Source organism: Habropoda laboriosa, unplaced genomic scaffold (assembly GCF_001263275.1).
Source record: "Habropoda laboriosa isolate 0110345459 unplaced genomic scaffold, ASM126327v1 scaffold376, whole genome shotgun sequence".
Taxonomy (NCBI): Eukaryota; Metazoa; Arthropoda; class Insecta; order Hymenoptera; family Apidae; genus Habropoda; species Habropoda laboriosa.
In genome coordinates, this window is record NW_017100518.1 from 471957 (window position 1) to 488577 (window position 16621).

The 16621-nt window shown below is 34.3% G+C and overlaps 1 protein-coding gene across 1 annotated transcript in view; it reads left to right on the forward strand.

Annotated features, from left to right (window-relative positions):
- Positions 1-16621, forward strand: part of LOC108576517 (lachesin-like) — a 258907-nt gene that overhangs the window by 177006 nt on the left and 65280 nt on the right. Inside the window, exon 2 of the mRNA XM_017939524.1 lies at positions 3704-3810. Coding sequence (XP_017795013.1) covers positions 3704-3810 — 107 coding nt within the window. The remainder of the gene's footprint in view (positions 1-3703; positions 3811-16621) is intronic.

The window sequence follows — 16621 nt, forward strand, 5'->3', positions numbered from 1 at the left end:
GTAGAATTCAGATTTCGATAGATTTTAGTAGGTTTTTGGTTTTTATCAAATTTCAGTAGAGTTCAGTAGATTTCAATAGACTTGAGATTTCAGTAGATTTTGATTTTTGATAGATTTCAGCAGAGTTCATCAAATTTCAGTAGATTACAGTAGATTTTGGTTTTTGTTAGACCTCAGTAGAGTTCAGTAGATTTCAGCAGATTTTAGTAGATTTTGGTAAATTTTGGTAGATTTCAGCGGAGTTTAATAAATTTCAGTAGAATTCAGTATCTTTCAGTATACTTCACATTCGCGAAATGTCCTAATACTCACGTACTTACTGTACAAACGATCTTCCCTTTGAAACCTTCAATTAATTAATCAAATTTCTTAATTCACCCACAAAATACACCCCGAATTTTCATCGACAATTACGACACCTTGTTACACGAAACTCATTGTCAAATCACGCCTACTTGCTAGGGTAAAGAGAAAAGAAAAAAGAAGAGAAAAACGTTTCGCGAGATGTAGCAGAATTCTCTTCAAGGTAGAGGATAAAATGAAAATCTCGAGGAGCAGAATTTTCCGTGGCGCCTCTGTACCAGCGGAGATAAAGCATCCAAAGTGTGCACCAGTAAAACTTTTCGACGTTGCTTGCTTTGCAGATAACATTCTCTTAAGAAAGCCTGAAGTCTCTGAAAATTAGACTCCTTTTCGAGCCTCCTTTTATGCACACCGTCATTTTTCCGCACGGTTAATTATTATTGGCTCCGTGAGAACAGTCTGTCCTTTCTTCTTTTCTTTTATGAAAAATTCCTCGTATCCGTAATCGAACGGGCCTTTGCAGTTTACGGCACGAACGCTGAGTTGTAAAATAGTTTAATAGTCTGTGAAACTTACCATTTCTTCGTGTAACGCCAGATGAAAAGTTTTTAGTAACGGAATATTATTTCAGTATTTACACGAGTATCAGGGAATTTTTACGGAATTACAGTATTCCATTTCGAAGAAATTCAAAGTTGGATTTATTAAGAGTCATTACGATGTAACAATATTGTGAATATAGTTGAAAAACTTGGAATTGTAAGAAGCGAAATTCGAAGATTACTTGAATCTTCTTGCAATTCGTAAATTTTCATTTCCAGCACAAAGCAGGAAGGTATCGTTTATTAAAACACTCGTCAGTGTACTATATATAATCCTTGAAAATTGGAAAATTTTCTAATGAGATGAAATAAATTTCAAATTTTCATTTAACAAAAAAAAAAAATATTAATTTCGATAAAGTTTACGAGAAACTCGAAAATTACGAAAATTAAAATTTGTATCTTCTTGTAATTCGTAAATTTTCATTTCCAGCATAAATCAGAAAGGTATCGTTTATTAAAACACTCCTCAATGTATTACATATAATTTTAGAAAATTGAAAAATTTTCCAATACATTTCTAATACATTTTCTTAAAAAAGTGAAATGAAGTAAATTTCAAATTTTCATCTAACAAAAGAAAAAGTTCATTTCAATGCTTCAGTTTTTATAAGTACTTCAATATTTGTCCAATTATACACAGAATGTTTGTAAAGCACGAAATTAAGTAGACGAAGAAAAAGAGATAACCAGATAAAGAAGAAACAAAAAAACACAGATTTAAAAGGTTTCAAATGCTTCTCATTGTATATTCGAGATAATTAATTAACTGCGAAAATCGACACGAAGTCAATTTAAGAAATTAATCACAAGCATAGCTGTGTGTGCTCTGACTAGAAAACAAGTTTTTTGGGGTACGAAGAAAAAGTCAATCCGATTCACAATACGCGGCTTGCTCGTTTTACGTATTGGTTTTTATTATTCCCATATATCCTATTTTGTAGACTTTCGAGCTATTGCACATCGTTACTACATACCTCTCTTTGGTTGACATATATTCCACTTTAATCCCGCTATATATTCCTTTTCATTAAAATTTCGCATGCCCATAAAGCTGTTTACGAAATCTTTCTGTGTTGTTAAAACTACTTCGGAATAATTGTGAAATTTGTCTGTGTTCCTCCCAGATCCACGTTTATCTGTTCTCTTCTTTTCGTGTCTCATTCGTCGTATATGTTAAATATTCACGCACTTTCAATACATTCTGCACTTCTTCGTTCATCACGATCACTTCGTTTTCAAAAAAATTTCCAAAAGATAGAAATTCATTTCCTTCACTCCGTTGTGAGTAACCTTTTGATGATCCTTTTTGAAAACGTCAGCACTAATATCATTCATTCAGTTTTGAGTAACCTTTTGATCTTTTTCGAGATCCAATTTCTTTGACAATATCAAATTTTCTAAAATATCAGCGCTAATATCATCCACTCAGTTTTGAGTAACCTTTCGATCCTTTTCGATATTCAATTTATTTAACGATACGAAATAAAACTCTATTCAATTCAGTATTCATTCTACAAAAACTACGAACCAAACTTTTCAATTTCAAAAAAAAAGGAAACGAAAAGATTCGAAGTACCTTTTTCATATGTAGTCTTTGAAACACTATTTTGAGTAAACTTTTGATGCTTTTCAAGGTACGATTTAGTTGACAACACCAAATTTTCCAAAATATCAACATTAATATCTTCCACTCAGTTTTGAGAAACTTTTTAATCCTTTTCGAAATTCAATTTCTTTGACAATATCAAACTTTCCAAAACAACAGCACTAATATCTTTCACTTAATTTTAATTAACCTTTTGATCCTTTTCCAAATTCAATTCCCTTAAAAATACCAAATTTTCCAAAACACCAACACTAATATCATCCACTCCTTTTGATTCGTTTCCAAATTCAATTCCCTTAACAATACCAATTTTCAAAAACACCAACACTAATACCATCCACTCCTTTTGATTCTTTTCCAAATTCAATTCCCTTAACAATACCAATTTTCAAAAACACCAACACTAATACCATCCACTCCTTTTGATTCTTTTCCAAATTCAATTTCCTAAAAGATACCAAATTTTCAAAAACACCAAAACTAATATCGTCCACTCAGTTTTGAGAAACTTTTTAATCCTTTTCGAAATTCAATTTCATTGACAATACCAAATTTTCAAAAACACCAACACTAATACCATCCACTCCTTTTGATTCTTTTCCAAATTCAATTTCCTAAAAGGTACCAAATTTTCAAAAACACCAAAACTAATATCGTCCACTCAGTTTTGAGAAACTTTTTAATCCTTTTCGAAATTCAATTTCATTGACAATACCAAATTTTCAAAAACACCAACACTAATATCATCCACTCCTTTTGATCCTTTTCAAAATTCAATTTCCTTAATAATACCAAATAAAAACTTCAATTTCTTTGACAATACCAAATTTTCCAAAATACCACCACTAATATCTTCCACTCAGTTTTAAATAACCCTTTAATCCTTTTCCAAACTCAATTTCTTTGACAATACCAAATTTTCCAAAACACCATCACTAATATCATCCACTCCTTTTCATTTCAAAATTAAACTTCCTCAACAATACCAAATAAAAACCCTCTACCCAATCCACTACTCACTCCACAAACTCCACATTTCAAACTTTTCAATTGAAATAAAAAAGTAAACCAAATACCCTTTCCATACGCAACCTTCCAAACGACCCGCATTTCCCAAGCAAAGAGACACGAAGATCGTTCGAACATGTTCTGATAAAAAAAAAAAAAAACCACCAATTGACTGTTCCAGTGACGGGGCTCGAGCCAGACTTCCTTTACCCGTTGGGGAACATAACGATCCCGCAGGGTCGAGACGCAACCTTCACCTGCGTGGTGAGCAACCTCGGTGGATACCGGGTGAGTCCTTCCTCCTCCGCGAGCGGAGATCACTCTGGCGGCGCCAAGGCCCGGGTAACTATTTTACCATTAACCTGTGTCCGCCTGTAATGGACTACCTTATCTACTACTACTACTACCTACTACTACTACTACTACTACCATCACTACTACTACTATTACTACTACTGCACTACTTATATGCGCGTGTGCCTGCACCTCACAGCACTGCATTTAACTGCACCACTGCCAGCTATGAAAAAGAAAACCACCGCAGCAGCCGCCACCATCACCAAGCATCTCTCTCTCTCTCTCTGTCTCTGTACGACATCCATTTTCACCCATCAGCCCGATAGAAGCGCTGTACACATGAACGAAAAAACGTGTGGCAGCCCCCCTCCGCGTGTCACTTCAAACTTTCTCCCGCCTTCCGTACTATTTCCCCCCTTCATCCGCCACGCGGTTCCCTTAATCTGTTTCTCTCTCTCTCTGTCCCCCCGTGCCGTGTCCATGTTTCGTTTCTCCTGGACCTTCTCGACCGGAAGGTGTGGTTGGTTCGGTAACGAGAGACACGCGCGTGGAAAAGAAATAAAAGAGAAGAGAAGGTCGAGAGAGAAAGAAAGAAAAGAAAGAAAGAAAGATGGAGGGAAAAGAGAAAAAAAAAGAAATGAAAGGAAACGCGCCATACGGAATGAGAGAAAAAGGAAAGAATGAGAGAAAGAATAGCTTGCAGAATAGCTGACGATAGCTTGCGAGAAGTTCGTGCATATTGTTTCTCTTCCACTGTGTATATATATATACATGATCACGACTGTGACACGAGACTGTGCTAGACGTAGTAGAGCGTTCGGCCCGTTCGCTTCGTGCCACGGATTTTCCGGGAGATACAGAGTGTTTCAGACCTGTTGGCTTGGCTTGTGTCGTTTGGCTAGGGTGTACAGGGTGTCTCGATTGAACGAAGTTACTTAGCTCTTTGAGGACGATGGAGTCGTACAGTCAACGACAGAAATACAGTAAATTCTCCACAAGTGTCAGTCCGCAAGGAATCTAAACCGGACACTTGTAGAGTCAGGGACTACGTTTTCGAGCCTCGCGCCCGCCTTTGTAGTTTGCCGAACGTAGACAAGGACAGCGAATAAAAGATAAGGATGAAACGTGAGTCGAGGCAACCAAGCGATTTATATACCAACTTTTTTAATTTTACGTTTTTTTATCCCGAAATTTTTCTTAACATATTGATGAGATTTTTCTGATGAAAATGATATCAAACACGACATAATAAGTAAATGTTGTTCAAATTATATCGTGTTTGATATCATTTTCATCGGAAAAATCTCACCAACGTGTTAAAAAAAATTTCAGATGAAAAAAAGTAAAATTAAGGAAATTATATTTTTCTATTATGAATTGTCGAGCCGTGAAATCTCGTAAAAGAAACCGAGTGGTGTGGCGTTACACGCTTGGCTGACAACGAGCGAGATAACATAGGCGCAGCAATGACGCAGACCTAGGCGTAGGACCATCTATACTGACACTTGTAGAATCCAAACTGACTGACACTTGTAGAGAAATTACTGTATTCTGGACACTCTTCGAAATAGAGTAACTTTTTGAGAATTGGGCCAAACGACTTGAGGTTTCTTCTTTTAGAAGTTAGAAGGATTAGTTTGCTAGATGGCGTGTAGAAAAAATTTGGGAAAAATTGCAATTTGTGAGAATCGCGAAGAAAATTGTGAAGGTCACTTGGTTTCCAACTTTCTTATCTGAGCTTGTAATGAAAATTTGAAACATACGTTTTGTAGATCTGTGTCAATTAAACACATGCTGGAAATTTCATTGAAATTGGTTAGGAAATCGCACTATTTCACGTAATAACCGATTTCGATGAAATTTTCGGCATGTGAGTATTTGGCATAGATCTACAAAACGTGTATTTTAAATTTTCATTCAATTTCATTCATTCGAATATTTTTTTTCCATAAAGACACGGCTTACACCTGAAAGCCTCGATAACAATTTTAGGTGCAAAGAATACTTTTGCTTCAAGGTTACTTTTTCGGAGGCTTTAGAAGACAATTCATGGTCATGTCGTTGTTAATTTCTGAAAGCATTTTTAATGTCAATTCCTACAGTATGTAAGAGAAGAAAATGTGCATTTATGTGCAAGAAACATCGGTGAGCTTGAGACAGAAATATTTTTTATGGCGTATTGGTCCTTAGACACTATCGAATGCGGAATACTTTTTGCATTAACATAACTGAAAGAGATATTTAGGGGGCTTCGTTTAAATGAGACATCCTGTACATTTTTGTAATTTGGCTATAGTGATTGACTTATTCGTTTGACTTATTTTAAAGCTTATTTCCAATTGTAAAACGGTACTTTCTAACAGAATATTTTACTTCCTTCTTTAATCGGGAAATTATTTAGAATTTCTGTTGGTATTAATGGAGCCATTTCTTGCACCGTGATAACAGTATCTAATACAACTTTTAGTTCATAAAAATACAGCGAGGACAGATAGCTGCATTAACTAAACTAAATTTAACAAATAACATCTTTTTACTTTTATTCGGTGTTTTTCTCCAGGAGAGTCCCTAAAATTTATCCGTATAACGTTGAAACACTCTGTACAAATGCTCACACTTCGATTTCTTTTATACTCCAATGTTTGCGATAAATCGTGGCGAACTGGCCGTCCAATCGCTGCTAGGTTTCAGTACCAAAGTAGCATGTGCTTTACATTAGGCTGTTTCACAGTAACTCCATTTTTCACTATTTGTAAAAAAAGAAACTTAAAACAACCCATTTATTATCCTCGACATGAAATCGCTGTAATCAAACCACGTATCATTTCGTGCGTCAAATTCGTGGAGAATTATTTGTACAAAAAGATTAGTTGTTCGCATGAAAAATTACAAGAATTATTTCTATAAAAAACGGTATTACCAATGAAACAGTCTAGAATATATTAAAAATAGCGGTAGCTTGGAAAGTAGATTTATGCGGAGTTGAAACGGTGGCTGTTAAAGAGTTAGATGAAAACAGAGCAGAAAACCAGTAACTATAAAATCGAATCGCCAATATGTATCTCATATGTCTTCCCCCCCAAAAAAAGTATCAACTGTACGTCATCAGATACATGATTCATCGTTGTCCCCTTTTTTCCATTCTATTTTCGAACGTTTTCAAATGTATCGCACACGTACGATAACGATATGAGATTTTCTAAAAAGCTCCTGTCTGGGTACGAATATTAATCTCAATTCTTCGACGAGTTTTATCAACTTTTCCTTGTCAGGTTATACCACTTTAATTAGCGGAAAGTAGATATCGATTCGTGAGACAGATATTAATTAACATTAGTACGTTCTTTTCTTTTTTTTAAATTCTAACTTTCCCGCCATTTTTTTACAAACAATTTGGGCTCCAATTTACGAGTAGTAGTTTTCAATATTATGTTCATGAATGTTATATATAACTTCTTTTTACGTTAAACGACGTGAAGTATTGAATATGTACGTATTCTAAAATACGATTGATTGAAAATTTTTTTAAAAATAGTAGAAAATGGAATTAGAAACCAAATACCATTATTGTAACAAAGACACGAAAGCAAATATTCAATATCGGTTATAATGAACAAAAAGCACGATAAAATCTGTATTTCTGGAAAAACAGATCGATAGTGTTGAAATTTGCAGAATACTTGGCTGAAATATTTCTGGAGATAAATAAATGCGTTCGAATAATCCCAAAAGTCGAATAAATATTGAATGTTATTTATGATAAATAAAATCGAGACGAGAACATATTCGCTCAATTTAAGGATCCGAGTTTCTGTTTAATCAATATTGGCAAAATCGTGTGAAATATGAAGGGTTAAAAACGTTGGCGTTTTGTGAGTAATCGGAGCAACAAACTTTCGTAAATTATTAAATAATCATTGCATACGTATATTTCAATGCACAACATTCTCGTTGAAACGTGTTCGTGTTTTATCCAGAGTTTTTATTTCGTTATTGTAGAAAGTGTTATAATACAACGTCTCGATAACTAAATTTTCCAGATATTCGTTTCACAGATACATAGGAATATATATAATGAATACAATTGTTTTTTCGAGAGAACAAGCTTTTGTTAATTTATGATTAACTCTTTTCGTGGAAAATATCCACGATGCAAGAAACATTTCTAATATCATATTGTTACACATTTCTGGAAAGTAAAACGTGCAAATTTATTATAAAATATCCTTTTTTCGCTTAAAAATAAAATTAAAAAATTGATTTGACAAGAATTTAGGATTCAAGTATATCGAGCCGTGTGTAAGATAAAAAATGAAGGTATTAGTAGAGCTAGATTATTTTTGGGTTGATTTTTCTATAAATCGACATTTTCACTTGATTATCTCTCGCAAACAAAAACGATGATTTCATAACTAAAACTCACGGAAATATATTTGACAGTTTTACGATCTCCCACTTGTTGAACGGATTTCTTACTACACGGAAGAGTCAGCAGAGAGAATATTTCTTTCCGAAGAGATTTTCGTCGAGAGTTGCCCTGTAGAGTTTAATTAAGCCTTGAAACCCTAAACTTTATAACTCGAGGAATGAATGATTCTTTTTGCTAATGGAGTTCACGGCTCAACTTTTTCCTCTTACTATCCCAACTTATGGTAATTTACACCCTTTTAGATGGTATTGGTGAAGGAATTTGGTATTTCTCAATTTTTGTGTCTTACACATCTTCCTGATTTTATTTGTATAAATAAAATTAAAATATTTCTTCGATATACAGTCGATTCGCAGAAAGTCGATTCATAGTTATTCAAAGAGGTCTAAATATCTCATGAATACGAGAGAAATTCAATATTCGTAGAGCAAATTATATTATTAACCCTTTCACTGTGAAGAGCGTGCATATACGCCCATGTGACACGTAGATACACTTTATTAATTTATTTTCGCGTTTCACAAATAAAATATCGCTGCTGACTGAAAGTCAGACATTTGACTATCACGAAGCAGTTGATCTTCGATCATAAGTATCTTTATTTTTATCTAAACGTTGAATAATAACTGTTTCATCCGGTGCACAAGGAGAAATTTTTGTCTGAAACTTACCGTAGCGAAAGAGTTAATAAAAACATTAAAATTACACAAAATTTTCAAAATTTGAAATTAGAAATTACACAAAATTACAAAATTATAAATTAGAAATGACACAAAATTACTAAATTATAAATTAGAAATGACACAAAATTACTAAATTATAAATTAGAAATGACACAAAATTACTAAATTATAAATTAGAAATGACACAAAATTACTAAATTATAAATTAGAAATGACACAAAATTACTAAATTATAAATTAGAAATGACACAAAATTACTAAATTATAAATTAGAAATGACACAAAATTACTAAATTATAAATTAGAAATGACACAAAATTACTAAATTCAAAATTAGAAATTACACAAAATTAGAAATTAGAAATGACAAAATTACAAAATTAAAAATTAGAAATGACACAAAATTACAAAAGTAGAAATTAGAAATGACACAAAATTACAAAATTCAAAATTAGAAATTACACAAAATTAGAAATTAGAAATTACACAAAACTACTAAATTAGAAATGACACCAAATTACAAAATTGAAATTTGGGAACACAAAATTACAAAATTCAAATTTAGAAATTAGACAAAATTACAAAATTCAAAATTAGAAATGACACAAAATTACAAAAGTAGAAATTAGAAATGACACAAAATTACAAAATTCAAATTTAGAAATTAGACAAAATTACAAAATTCAAAATTAGAAATTACACAAAATTAACCCTAGCGCGGTCTTCGTGTCTCTTTTGACCCATCGCCTTCTTATTTTTTTAATAACTTCTGCTGTTATCAAATTTATCTTCCCTTAAAATTACATTAAAAATTTATTGTCTAAATTCATATGGAGTGAGGCTAATAAAAATAGTCACACCTAAGATCTCTGTGCCTTTTTTGGCCCGGGGACCTTAAATCGATCGTGAGAAAGCACTCAAAAAAATTCTTGCATTACCGTATAATTATTTCAAACAAATGACATACAGAGAAAAATAAAAATTCTTCTTCTAACTATTCCTCTGTGAAAAATACAATTATTACCGTTGAAAGATAATAACTTAACCCTACTGCGTTCTTCGTTTCGACTTAAGACTTTTTGGTGAAAAAGGATCTAATACCTTATGCGAAACAGTGTTTGTTTCCAACGCGACATACGAACCTAGACGACAAACGTTTAAAATAATGTCAAGGAACGTACACTTGATAACAGCAAAAATGACTAAAAACATAAAAAGGCGGTGGGTCAAAAAAGACCCGAGGACCGCTCTAGGGTTAAATAGAATAGATTAGTCGTTCTATTAACCCCTCAGCGACCGATGTCACGCCATCACTCACAACATATTATTAAACCAATTCCACAAGAGGTGGAATTATTAGGATCGAAAGATAGTAATTTAAATAGAACAAATCAGTCGACCTATCGATCTTTCTTTTCGCTGATCCCAGAAGAGGCCGGACAGAGCCGCGAAGTGTCCCGTAGCAAAAATGAAATTGATACAACGCCGCGAGCGAGTAAACGGCAACGATAAAATGTGTTTCGAAAGTGCATGCATAATTTCAGTTACCGCGTGTTCCGCGCCGACGAAAATCATCGCTATTTTTTCTCTCTCTCCCTTGAACGCGGCCGCGGCGGGCGCATTCGAAGCGCGAGCCCCGTCTAACTCTCTGTAGATTTGACTTGCTGATTCGTATACGACAAATTATCATTTTCATTTTCATCCTCATGATCAAGAGACCCGGTTAAAGTCTTGCGCCAAATGTATGCGCATATATACGGCCGTAAACACGCCGAGTATCTTTGCCCCTTTGCGAATATGCTGAATGATAAATCACTCCCGGCCTAACTGCCTACAATCTTGTGATTCACGCGGGAAAAGGTGTTAAAGCAAATAAGGTGCGAAACCAAAGGGAAATTCGTTCGTTCGTTTGGGAAATTTTATCGAGCACAGTTCTGCCGTGAGTTCTGTCTCGCGGAATGAAATGATTCTGTTCTGGGAGATCTTGAATTTAAGTAGCTCGTTGGGTCACATAATCGACGTCTTTTATTTTTCGAGGGTTGACGATGAGAAACTGAATCGACGACCAAATAAATAAAAAATAAAAAAGATCTTTTGCAGTTCTTTTAATCTACAGGGTGCGTTTCAAAAGTAGTAGGACTGACTTGATCAAAACAAATTTATTGCAGATATTCGTATAAGTCGTTAATATTCTTCGAAATAACACCCTCCTGAATTAATACATTTAGTATAGCGAGTCTGCCAGTTCGCATACGCCTGCTGGAAATTTTCAACCGGGATGCTCCTCAATCCACGCGTTACGGCCTCTTGCACTGTCTCAATTGTGTCAAAACGACGTCCTTTCATCTGCCTTTTTAATCGGGGAAAAAGGAAAAAGTCAGGTGGAGCCAGGTCCGGGCTGTAAGGTGGATGAGGTAGCGTTAGCAAGTTGTGTTTGGCCTGCCACTCCTGTACCAACAGTGCGGTGTGGCACGGTGCGTTGTCGTGATGCAATTTCCAAGTGCTGGCCATCGCTGGTCTCACGCGGAGCACTCTTTTCCGTAGTCGTTCGAGCACTTCCAATTTAAAAATTCTCGCGGTTTAACCCGCTCATTTAGAAAAAAAATCATAATTCCATAGAAGTGAAAGATTTTTATTTAGAATAATTTGCATAATATTCGACACACCTGTTAGAAATTTCAGAAAATGTTTCACTTCACGATGGAGATTCTGGGTTGAATTGCGAGAATTTTTCAGGATGACCTGATATAAAGAATATCGACAATATTGATAGGCGTTGAATCACTGGATACTATTCTCTCCTTTCTCAGACAATCGGATGTTAGACGCGATGTATCAGAGAACGAATCGATGCATTAATTCCTACTTTCAGGTTTCCCTGCTATCGAAAATTTTATCGAGGAAAATTCTCAATAATACAAAATTGTTAATTCAAGAACAGTTAACCCTTTGCAATCGAGTGGCGACTGAGAAGCGACATTAAATAATCGTCACTTGGTGAATAATTAACGAAGACCGAGAGCAGATCTATGGGCCTCCATAGATTTCTTCACCACGGTGAAGTAGAGAATACGTTGAACATTTAAATAAAACAGTGTACTTTATTTTTACGTTAGTTTTAAAAAATTTCAAACATCCGATTTGCAACCTTTTCTACAGTAAAATCACCCCCGAGTGCAAAGGGTTAAAATAATCCAACAATCTTCTGGACAATTTTAACATAAATTCCAGATCTAGCTAAATTTCATTCACTTAGAAATTTCACGTCGCTACGATCACGCAATATTTCCCTTATTTCTCATACCGACGAACGGGCACAGAAATTTTCCAAATTTTTCCCGCACTACTAGCTAATAGAAATACTCGTTCTTTCGAGAGATCGTAACGTCTGCGTGGTGTAATGTAGAAAAAAAAAAAGAAAGAAAATTCAGTTACATCGCCGACAAAGAGGAAGAAGAATCGAGGCTTGCGCGGTGGAAATTCTTAGAAAAACCGTGTTCCCTTTGACGCGAGTACGGGACACGGCGGAGAAATTTTCATGTTTCCTCACATCGGACGATTTTTCACGAGCTCGATATTTTTCCGCGTTTCCACCACGAATATTCCCTTTTACGAATTGCGCCAAAAGTCCCGGTGAATATTCTTTCAGCGGTGGTTGTTCGCGGTGGCGCGAAATCCAGCAAGACGAGTAACTTAAATAAGCGTACTCGAAAAGCTTAATCTTGCCATTCACGCGCCGATGAATAGCCGGGCAATAAATGCATTCTGCAGGCGAGCGACATTCCACGGCAGTTAGAAATACAAGTTTCACGACGACGACGATTTCGCTTTTCCGCGCGGACTCCAGATATCGTCGGTTCTCTTCTCTCGTCCCGCATTGTCGACGCTGCCGACTTGCAATCGGACGTTACCGTTTACATTCATCTTCGAGTAGGAAAAACTTTCGAGTCGAAAGTGCCTATACTTGCTGTTAGGTGTCGATCCGTGGAATCTCGAAACGGTGGGAATTTACATTTAGAGATAGCTCGGCTTAGGTGTAGCTGTGACAATTAATTTTAATGTTTTATTGGGGAAATTTTAGGAACTCTTTTTGGATGGTTAGTCGCGATAGGATGAGTGAGTTTTCTTTTATTTTTGACGTTACATCAAGTGGAAGGCGATATTTGAAAAAATTGAAAAATTGAAAGAAAGAATTCTACAGAAAATTACTTTTTCAACTAATTTTTTGAACGTTTAATCGTGAGAAAATTAACGAGTTCTCTTGTGTTTGTTAAAATGGGAATTTACATTTAGAGATAGCTCGGCTTAGGTGTAGCTGTGATAATTAATTTTAAAGTTTTATTGGGGAAATTTTAGGAACTCCTTTTGGATGGTTAGTCGCGATAGGATGAGTGAGTTTTCTTTTATTTTTGACGTTACATCAAGTGGAAGGCGATATTTGAAAAAATTGAAAAATTGAAAGAAAGAATTCTACAGAAAATTACTTTTTCAACTAATTTTTTGAACGTTTAATCGTGAGAAAATTAACGAGTTCTCTTGTGTTTGTTAAAAACTGAAGTTTCAATGTCACATTAACTGGAAGACGATATTTAAAAAGAAAACTTTTAAATTGATAGAAAAACTTCTAAAGAAAATTAATTTTGGTGTTCTATTATGGGAATTTAACTGATTTTCTGAATTTTAATCGTGATGAGATCAATGAGCTTTCGTATACTTGTCAAAAATTGAATTTTTAACGTCTCATCAGTTGAAAGGCGATATTAACAGGAAAAATTAAAGAATTGAAAGAAAGAATTCTAAAGATAATTAATTTTATATGTTTGATGTTTAATCGTGACAAGATGTGTGAGTTTTCTTTCATTTTTAAAGTCACTTTAATTGGAAGGCGATGTTTCAACAAAATTGAAAAATTGAAGGAAAGAGTTCGAAGGAAAATTAATTTTGGTCTTTCATTGTGGAAATTTAACTAATTTCCTGAATTTTTACCATTAATGAGCTTTCGTATATTTGTCAAAAATGGAATTTTTAATGTCTCATTAACTGAAAGGCGACGTTAAGAAAAAATTGAAAAATTGAAAGAAAGTATGGAAAAAATTGATTTCCCGGTATTGTGTAATGCACATAAAACATGTACGCTTGTGTTATTAAAAAGTTTGAAATTCTTTATTTTCCTGAACATCTAGTAGCTCCGAATAATCTCCAAATTGCAAGAAGTTACCAAAAATATTCCTCCAAATTCGACTTCCTCTGGAATGACAATACATGGAACTTTAGTAACCAATAAAGTTGTTTGAAGCGTGGTAAATGGCTTCTTGGCTTTTAGATTTAAGCTTTGACGCTTAAACACATCAGTTTTTGAAATTTCAGAGCAGAAGGAACGACTTCTCAAATAAAAAAAAAAAAAGAAAAAAAGAAACATCGATCAACAAATTACAGCCGATCTTTCATTATCCCTTGAAATATTATCAAGCAAATCTGCAACGAAACTCTCGCAGAATTAGCCAAATCTTTATCAAACATCATCCTCGATGTAACAAATCATTCGACAAACTTTTCCACAAAATTGTAACTACACTTTTATTTTCAGGTGCATTCTAAACCTCCAATTTCAAATCTAACCATCTGCAATCTGTTTCGTTAAAAAGTTCAACCTACAATGTAGTTACTACGTAATCATACTTTGTCCGTCACAGTAACCGTACTTTCGTCGTTATAGCTGAATTGAAATTCTAGTAAATTGTACTTCAACTATCATAGCCAAATCAATTCCCTGTTTAACCGTAGCTTTTAACATTGTTCAGCCAACGAATCACTTATTTCATAATTCCACCTTGTGTTTCCCGAGAGAAAAAAGAGAAAAGAAATAGAAAAAGGGATGATCTACAAACACGAGATTTCGTTTCACGTTCGGCCATTGATTCGTCACCAAAAATATAAATAAAAAATAAAATAAAACGCACGAACGTATGTTGCACAAAAACGTTTCTCCACAATTGCACAACACACTTGAGACTGCAATTATTTGTTCGTGGGATGAAATATGATGCAAGCTGCATTGGACGACAGTTGAGTGCACAATGTTAATAATATGTTATGCGTCGTAAGTAATATAGCGGGGTCTCGGAACGATCGAGAGTCAAGTGTTGAATATCAGATTGTTCTTAGCGTATCACTGAATTCTCACTTGTGCGAGGCATGCCCTTGATGCATGATTATATATGATAATGAGAGAGATGAACGAGGTTGCATGAGCATGTTTTTAAATAAGCATTATATCTAGATTAAATAAGGTTAATGAGAGAGGGTAATTAACCCATTGGTAGAGGTTAGAACCGAGAGGCAGTAGATATCAGACGTTGTGTATAATGAACACGTGATGCCGGATTTTATGCGACAGACGTGTTACGGGAATGAAAATTCATAGTAATTAATCGTGTGACAGGAAAGATGAATGTTTAAGAAGCAAATTAAACGTGAATGGATTATTCGTTGAAGTTAGGAAGGAGGCACTAGAAATGAGAGAAATATATTTGTAGGTTGTAATGGTAAATATAAAATTGATAATAATAGGCAATTTAGAAAAATTGCTGTTCTTATGTTTAATGCGAAATGAGGCACTAGAAATGAATGAAAAATATGTTTGTTGCATATTTTATAGGTTAGGTTGGAAATATCTTTATCGCATAATTTCTAGGTTAGGTTGAAGATATCTTTATTGCACAATTTATAGGTTATAATGGTAAATATAAAGTTGATAATAATAGGCAATTTAGAAAAATTGCTGTTGTTACATTTAACGCGAAATGAGGCACTAGAAATGAAAGAAATATATATTTGTTCCATAATTTATAGGTTATAATGGTAAATACAGAATTGGCAAAAATAGGCAATTTAAAAGAGTTGCTATTTTTATACTTAATGCGAAATGAGGCACTAGAAATGAAGGAAAAGTATCTTTATTGCATAATTTCTAGGTTAGGTTGAAGATATCTTTATTGCACAATTTATAGGTTAGGTCAAAAATATCTTTATTGTACAATTTATAGCTTACAATGATAAATGCAAAATTGACAATAATCGACAACTTAAAAATGTGCCATTCTTACATTTAATGCTAAATCAGAAATAAAATTCACTGTCAAATATGACAAATTCGCGGATAGTATAAGAAATTTAAACGAGAGAAAGTACAATCTTCGAGAAAAATGTACTGCCGACAGTATCAAGTATTAAAAGTGTGCCACAAAAATTCACCACGTTACAAATCAATTATCGCTTACATTATTTATCACATATCCAAAGTAGTCATAACTTAGCTTGGTCATCCGTTAAAGGATACAAATCCAGACCGAATAAATCGATATCTCCAATTTTCCACAAATATATTGTGAAATCCCCTGTTGCACTGTCCAGCAACGTCAAGTTCAATTATATCATTCTCCTATGACTTTTAACTGTACCAACGACAAATCGTTAATTAAAACACCGGTTCGTTTGAATAGCGCCGAACAGAAATAACGAAGCACATCCTGTTAATACATCTGAACGCGCAAAGCTTTTCGTATTCAACGAGGAGCCTTGTCCCGTGCATTATTGCAAAATCTCAAGGCAGAATTCGAAATTTCGCTATAACAAACGCGAAACACCTTTTCATTGTTTATAATCTATTATTAGCATATCCATTCCTCCA